Here is an 8,878-nt window from a genome sequence, read left to right on the forward strand (position 1 = left end):
AGTACTATATAAATACTGCCAATTTTTTAACAATTTAACATTAATATCTAAGGATGTCAATCCGGTCAATCTTACTCAAAAAAAAATTCTGATATAATTTTTGTTGCATTCTGATATATGGCTATTTGCTGTGCTCGTGCTAACGGCAAGCTACACTGCAAACTTGACATCTCTGTGCACAGTGAAGCAGCTCGATGCCACGGACTTTCGGGACATAACAATGAAAGGTGAATGTGTTGGGTTCAAAGAAGGCTCAGTTGTGAGGGCAGTTTTGGATAGTACAATACCAGACACCTCCAAGTTCAAAGTTCTCACCTCATTTGAAGAGTACCACCAAGCACTTTCATTAGGTAGCAGAAGAGATGGAGTTGCTGCAGTTGTTGATAACTTGCCTCCCATTAAGCTCTTCCTCTACAACTATTGCCATAAATACCGGTTATGGATTTGTAAGTGCGTCGCGTTTACTTTTTTATGATTGATAAGATACATGATGATTGTGTCTTTTCAGTCCATTATTTGCTACTCCCTTCATCCGACAATAAAAGTCTCATTTTGCTATTTTGGTTTTTATTCGCATTTCTTAAAACAAAGCTAAAGCGAAATTCTGCAGGCGTTTCAAAAGGGCTCCCCAATAACCTTGGATGTTTCAAAAGCAATCTTGGAGATGAAAGAGAACGGAAAAATGGACAGGATTTCGAGAAAATGGTTTGGCGAAGGAGGCTGTGGATTGAGCAATGGCTGCTGACTCGAAAAGGCTAACTGTAAACAACTTCAAGGGGCTGTTCTTGATCACTGGACTGTCTTCATTCTCAGCTCTAGCCTGTTCAACTTGTTTGGAGCTCTGATGCCTCTCTCAAGCACAAACTAGTTAACCTTGCTCAGATTTTTGATAGGGAGAGAGATGATGAGTAACTGCCATTGTGAAGAAATGATAAAATAGAATGATGCTGCTAATCTTGAATTTAGTAAATTTAGCAGTAGAGTTTATATTTTTTTAACAGGAAACATGCTGTAATTCTTTTATCAGATAATGAAGTGTACATATATACTAGTATTAGATATGAGTTAGCATTAGAGCAACAATGATTATTTCCCAAGGGTGTGATAAGTTTTATCCAACTCATAGTTACCTTTTGAAGAAACCAAAACAACACCTTTGGCCATTCAACAGTTTCAAGTAATCATAAGATAAATATAATGAATGCATTAAACAATATCGAAAATAGAGTGTACAACATAACTAAAGATGAAGAAAACAAAATGATAAAAAGCAACAATATAAAGAGTAATGAAGTATAATTTTGTAAACTATAAATACTTTCTATGTACAACAGCATAAAACAACTTTGTAGTTATGGATTATTAGCCTCTTGCATTTCTATATCAACTGTTGAGACCCCTTCATCTTGTGAAAACATTCCTTCTTCATCACAACAAGTCCTAATTGATGGACTTTGTGATAAACCCTCAGATTCTGAGTGTTTTGATCCATCGTCTTTTCTCCCGACAAAAGCTCTAGACAGACTATGCAGCTTTTTCTTGACTGAAGCCGATGAGGCTAATATATGCCGGTTCTCATAAAAGAATCCGGAGAAGAACACAGCTAGAGCCATTGATGATGATAGCCCTGCAATGAGGAAAAGGCCGGTGAAACGATCCAGATCCAGGCTTTCCAGTCCATCAGCATTGCAGGCTTGTGGTCCAAACCACCTTTTTGTGATCACATCCATTCTCCCATTCTCTTTCATATCCAAGATTGCTATTGAAGCATTATCAACTATTGGTGAACCCTTCCTAAATGCCTGAAATTTTTCCAATGTAAGTGTTATTTTATTTGTGGAAATGATCAAAGTGGTAAGAAAGGCTACTTACAAATCCAAAACCAGAGGTTATGTATTTGGGATCAATCACGGCATACTTGTCGCAGTGTTTGCTAAGGAATAGCCTAAGATAAGGGATCTCATCAACAATTGCAGCTGCTCCTCCATTTCTGCTACCTTTAGAGAGAGCGTCTCCGTATTCATCTATTGTGCCGAAGTTCCTCAGGTTGTAGTTGTTGAATAAAGTGCTACCGTTGAACAATCCAGTGACTAATGAGCCATTTTGATGGCCTATGTATTCACCCTTCTTGATCATATCTGTAGACTTGAGCTGTTGTACTGTCAGCATAGATGTCAAGTTGGCGTTGTAGCTTGAATTCAAAACCAGCATCACGAACAGCCACACAAACACTACGAATCTTGTCAAGTTGCTCGTCACATTCTCCGCTGACAATAAATACAATTTTGATAAACACATTCTCAGAGGAGTATTATTGATGTACTCTGTAAGTAGACTTACTATGTGAAAAAACAAGAGTTGAGAAAGAGAACCACATCGTCGTCCCTACTTGCTGTGTAGGTGGACCTCTGAAATCTGTGTTCACACGATGCTCAAGGACCCAAACAACAAATCCGGTGAAGATGGAGAAGGCCCATATGGTCAGCCAGAGGCCAAGTGTTAGAGGCTTCATGAATATCCAACCATTCTTCGTCTCTTGATCCGTGGTTGGCACGAGCATAGCAACTCCAGGTTCTGTGTAAGGAACAGTGAAATCCACTAATCTCAATCTGTTACTTGTAATAGTCACATCTCCCACAGCTGCATCAATATTCTGCCATTGGAGAAGAAGTATTAATTAGTAAGTTTAACATTGAAACAAGCAAGAGATTAATAGGGAAAAAACCTGAAGAAATACTTGACGAACAAAATCATCATAGTTCACATTTTCAAAAGGGATATACTGTATTGCAAGTCCATCTCCATAGGGTAATGACTTCAAAACTTCCTCAAAAACATCAATACAGAAACCAGTTGCTTTAAAAACACCATCTGCAACCTCTTCAACATTGATAATTTCACTAACCCCTGCGTTCCTAGGAACTCCGACTCTCAGCCTTCTAGGCACGGCCATCGTTTGACCGGGCCATATGATGGCAAGATCCTTCGAAATGCCATTCTGTTCTGTCCAAAATCCGACAGTGTTCACTCGATTGCCAATCACATTCACAATCTCAAATTCAGATGGTTGTAACTGACCATCACTGATGATATTGCAATCACCCCTCAAGCCTTTAGAAAGTAAATTCTTGATCAATGGAGCAAGTTTTGGACCACTATTAGAAGTCCCTATTGCTTCCAAATCCGTTAAGCTGCCTCCACCCGCCATTTTCTTGAATCTTGGAGATGCATCTGCGCGTACACGCTCCACAGATTCTGCTACAGCAGCTATGCTTTCATAAGCCCACAAACCAAAAGCATTCAGATCTGACCTTACAATCTCCGGATTCTCCTCATAAAACCTCTTCCTCCATCTTCTATCGAAGCTAATAACTTGGTCAGATTTGGGGATATGAGCCTTCACACCTACTACTCCCTGCATTGCTTCACTAGCTTCTGAATCCAATAAACTAGGTAGCGGATCAGCAACTATCCACGCGTACCCCTTGCTCATCATTCCAGCTTCTTTCGCCATTTGGAAGAATCGAGATGCAAGAGATGGTGGCATGTGAACCACAAACACCCTTGCCTGCTTCTTCTTGAGCTCATTCAGTTGTTGAAGAATCTCATCATTTTTAGCAGAAGGAGAAACTGCATATTGGGATGAGACAAAAGCATCCTCTCCCAAAAGTGGTACTGATCCACTTCCATATCTCGTATCCTCGTAGATAAAAACAACCTCCCTCCAACCAAAGTTCTTTACAACCGCAGCTACTGCCTTGGCCTGAGAAGCAGCACACCATGACGATCTGATGAAGTATGGTGAGTGGCGAGGCGATAGAGAGGGGCTCGTTGCTGGTGATATTATCGGAACTTTCACTTTGTCACCAATTTCCATCACATAGTGTGCTTGAATGGATGTTTGCGGCCCCAAAATCGCCACTACTTGAGTATTCTTCAGCAGATCAATGGCTGCATTTTCAGAAAAAGTTTCCAAGAAATGTAAACTTGTATTGAAGGAAAAGAGGTGTTATAGTATTTATATATACCTGCAGAAGCTGCAGAAACAACATCTTCTCTTGAATCCTTGAAATGTGGCACGATCACAGTGCTATAATTAGTGTTTTTGGAGTAGAATTCTTCAATGGCCATAGAAATGCAAGTTTTGTACATCTTTCCTTGAATTGTTTGAAGATCAAGAATAACTCCGACGTCAACCTTTGCATTGAAACTGCTCAATGGAGAAACGCAAGAGGTCATATACAAAAGCATAAGCAACAAATAAAAGAGTGGTTTCTGCATTGGAAATTTGGAAAAGTATTAAGAATCTAATAAAAATGAATAGTATCTACTTGGGAAATGGATCGATGAAGCAACACTTGTATATATACATATACGAGCATGCAAAATTCCAACTTTGGAAAAATGAAATGATCACGTAATTACGCTTTACTAAGTCTTTGATTTTAATTAAAAAAGAGTGGACTTGTCATTGTCAATCAAAACAAGAAATTTCTTTTGCAGTAGAAGCTCTGACCAATTCTCATGTTCTAGTCTTAATTCTAAGTGTTCGCTCTTTTATTCTTCAAGAAATTTCTGATAGTTTGCGTCCTAAATTCTGAAAATAATATCATAATTTCCAATATCTGGTAAAAACTTAAATAATACTCCTACTAATATAATTAAGATATTAAATAATTCTTATTTTATCAATAAATAAAATCAACAAATATTAAATTCATGTTAAAAAATTCAATACAATATTAGTACAACATAATTCATGTTAAAAAAAAATTCCAAAATACCATTATTTGCAGTTTAAATTAGTGCATCACAATTACTACTACTAATATTTTGTCACCAGTTCTATTGTTGACCACTTCCCTTGTTCACAGCAAATGCAGCTTTTGCAACCATTTCTTCACAAACAACTGCTGATTTCTTGGAAAATGGCAGCAGCCAATTATTAGAAGCTTCTTCATGCATCTACATACTACTACTAATTAGAAGCTTCTTCTTGCATTTTTGTTGTTAGTAATTATTTGCTTTTCCTGAAATTAAGTAATCATTAAAGTGCTGCTTGTTCTTGCTAATTAAAGTTGTTTCAACTAATTTAATAAACTGGTGTGGAAGCATGACCAGTGCTTTAGAGGTGGACCCGCCGGCCACGGCTCCATTGCAGCGTCACGGTGGACTCAAATTGAAACATTTGGCATCCTGCATTAACCACTCTACTACTAGCTACGCAACACGCACACGCACGCATATTAATTAACTTTAATGAAATTATTAATACCCCAATGCAAAAATCGCTATACAACATATATTATCTTCAAACTCCCACAAAAACAATCATAATTTGTGCTAATCATAGTTACTGAAAAATAATAACCGCACTGCATGTAAAAGTATTCGATTTAAATCTTAAAAATATGTATTTAAAATAATTAATGTTTAGTTTTATCATAATTTTGAAGAATTCTAGATGCAAAAAGATCGATGAATAAATATAGACCATTATCCTCTAAACTAGCTAGAATAGAGCTCCTAATTACATACATACTTGTATTTCTATATTATGTGGATATCATATTTGGCCTGTAATATTATCACTACATCTTCAAGTTATAATACACAATTATTTAATAGTACTATATATAAAATATTAGTTTGATACACCCTTAATTTCATGCAATTTCCGAATGGTTATGAAAAAAATCCACATGGAGGTAGAACTTTATTTCCTTGTAACAACCACCTTGCAGAACTTTTCATGATGCTTTTATTACCTTTTTTCTTTTCACGTCATCTTCAAAAGAGCATTTCATATTTTCGTATATACTGGTTATATGTATCTTTTCTACAAACCATAGAACAAGCTCTTAAGAGACTAACATTTGGAACACTCTGTAGCTAGGGAAATAATAATATTTCAATCGCTTTTTTTTTCTTTCTATTTATATCGATTGATTTATCAAATACGCATTAAATCTCATGGTCTCAAAAGTGATAGTAGTATATTTTTATGAGATAGAAAGAATATTAATTAAATATTATTATTAGTATTTTCGTTTTCTTGTGATATGGCTATTTCGTTTTCTTGAGCTCAATTGAAGCCATGCTAGTGTAGGAAACGTACGGATGTTGCCAAACGCGAGTTTAGTGTGAATAATTATTTATTATTATTATAAGACGAGTGAGTGCGGTTCCCTTTTTGGTACTTCCGCCTAGCCTCGTCAGTGCTCCCTAGCTAGTGGTTGATGAAAATATGATACAAATAGGGTAGTAAATTTGTAAACACAACCAAATCACTAATAACCATGCTTATGTAGGCTTTATAAAAGCAATAAACTCACCCTGTATAGAGAAACCACTAGTTCCAGATCCCCCACCGCGAATCGATTGAGACATGATGCCTACATCAGATTAAAAAAACAAACCAGTAAACACATCACACAACACAACCTCATAAGGAGAACACAATCACCAGACATAGAAAGTTTGACACATTGCTGGTTTAAACGCAGATACATAATACTATACATGAACCAAGCAACATCACTCTAACATATTGTCTTGCCCAAATAATTGAAAATACACAGAGGATAATAAAATTAAATTGTATATTGCAATGTACAACACCACGATTATGTTGGAAGCTCTATGTGTTGATGAATCATCAATTAAACTTGAAGAAGTGGGGGAAGAGAAAGCATACCTGCACACAAAATCGGTTGAGAGAGATTCACGGTAGTGTTATGAAGTCCAATGCCGAACAAATGGAAGAGAAATATAGAATATGTACCTAGAGTCTGCTCCCGCATCGTTTTTGGCGAAAATTTGGGCGCCCAATTTGTTTCAATTTCCCGCTATTAATTCCGGTGAAATTTGGAAAGGGAGAAATATGTCATTGAACTTGAAAACATAATTTAAAAAAAAAAATAAAAGCAACTGTGCGGCCCATATTTCAACTGAAATCTGATAGACTAAACAAGGGTTACGTTATCTGAACATGTGGGCCATAGTCATCCAATTCTGTTCCATAAATCAAATATTGTATCTATGAGATTTTGAAATCTCCAAGGGTGAACACGCCCTTAGTTTTACACTTTTTCATCTATGTACAAGATTCTCCCACTCATTCATGTATTATTAATTAAATTGGTTTTTAATTAAACCTTCGAGAGTTGTTTCGACTTATTATTAAATTTAAACTGGTAAGTGTGGAAGTATCACCACCTCACTTCCTTTTCCCTTTTAACCCGTCGCCCATGGCTGCCATTCCCCTCTTTCACTAATCATTAGGCCAACGCATGCACGTGCAAATTTATGCAATATGAAGTTATCAACACCCTAATGCAAAAATAATTGTATAAGATCCATCAGCCATGGCTGCTACATAAACTAAAACTTAAAATATATATATAATACTACCAATTCTTTTAATAATTTTTAACATTAATATCTGCGTGCGTATTTACTGAGGTTACATAGCTAATTAATATACTCCGTTTACTTTTTTAAATATATTAGGATCATCAATTACAACATTAGTTTGATATTGTCCGCTTTGATCAAGCCCGCACGAATTTTGTCACGATCACCCTTTCTAGGGTTAATAAATGCGAGTGGTCGCAACTAATAGGACATTAAGAAATGGAAATATACTAGGATTTCAAATAAGAGTTTGACCAAAATATTTAATATTCAAATAAAGGAGGAAAAATCAAAGTAATGTCTTAGCATTTAAATCCAAGGTCAATAGATATCATGTTTAATAATCCAAGAGTAAATGAGGTTCAAAACATAATTGTGAAAAATAGTATTTATCTCATCGAAAGCGTTCAAGAGAAAGAGTAACGTCATGTATGAAGACATGACGGCACTCGGATTCAAATAATAACCAGCAAGACTTTAATTTAAGCTCAACACCACCCAGCTCGTCGCAACTCAACCTGCACATGTGGAAAACACATGCAGGGCTGAGTACTATAAAATACTCAATGGACTTATGCCGAAAACATAGTTATAAAAAATATTATATTTATCATGTCATTTTCAAGTAATCATCGAGGTTTTAGCTTTAGAAAGGCCTGAGGCACCAAAATATTTCATCGTTCAAAATCACGGCAGCGCAACCAATTTCCCATAGACGTCTACCATATCTGCTCATACATGACTTGGAATGTGGCCACAATCCAAATCACTAGACCGGCCAACTCATAAGATGACACACGGTCTACCATAGGTACTGTGCACTAATCCAAGTAGGGTTTGCATGCCGCCTACAAGGATCTGAATTCAATTTAAATAATATATGGCAAAGTTATTTCAGATAAGCACGTTAAAACCAAAATACGGCATGATAAACATATTCACATTTCGTTCCCATCGATAAAATAGTTAGGACTCACTTGCGAGATATCACCTTTAGAATTTAAAAATAACACATAGATCAACACAGGGAATTAAAATAAATAAGATGCATGAATCCTATGACTTCGATTATTTTAATTTTAGCGATACAATTATGAATTTGCCCAACTAGAAACTTGATTTTTCGGTTAATTTCGGCCGCCCAAGGCTAGAAGTTACTCATGTCAAATGGTGACACAAATTATTAGTTGGGGGGAGTAAAAATTTAGTACTAGAAAAATAGAAAATGTTGAAAGATTTAGGTAGTAGTGCATGCAAAAGAAAAGATACATCATTCCCTTTTTTACAGGGAAATAGTTTGGTTAAGTGACTACGACATGGGAAAAGAACCAAACGAAGAAAAACCCATGAAGGAGCTTATAACACTGCTCGACAAACAACGGGAAGAGAACCAAACGGAGCTTATAACAGTGCTCGACAAACAACTTGAAACATTAGGAGTAATTATTCATATGTTGTTGGG

At 36.2% G+C, this 8,878-nt stretch overlaps 1 protein-coding gene across 1 annotated transcript; it reads right to left on the reverse strand.

Annotated features, from left to right (window-relative positions):
- Window positions 1-1,184: 1,184 nt before the first annotated feature.
- Window positions 1,185-6,841, reverse strand: LOC125208108 (glutamate receptor 2.7-like). Its single transcript, XM_048107665.1, has 7 exons — window positions 6,698-6,841; window positions 6,336-6,395; window positions 4,029-4,210; window positions 2,726-3,951; window positions 2,341-2,653; window positions 1,873-2,267; window positions 1,185-1,802 (listed from the first exon to the last, which is right to left on the reverse strand). The coding sequence occupies exons 3-7, from the start codon at window positions 4,150-4,152 to the stop codon at window positions 1,353-1,355; spliced, it is 2,508 nt and encodes an 835-aa protein (XP_047963622.1). The 5' UTR covers window positions 4,153-4,210; window positions 6,336-6,395; window positions 6,698-6,841; the 3' UTR covers window positions 1,185-1,352.
- Between the last annotated feature and the right edge of the window lie 2,037 nt (window positions 6,842-8,878).

The sequence above is a fragment of the Salvia hispanica genome, chromosome 2 (assembly GCF_023119035.1).
Source record: "Salvia hispanica cultivar TCC Black 2014 chromosome 2, UniMelb_Shisp_WGS_1.0, whole genome shotgun sequence".
Taxonomy (NCBI): Eukaryota; Viridiplantae; Streptophyta; class Magnoliopsida; order Lamiales; family Lamiaceae; genus Salvia; species Salvia hispanica.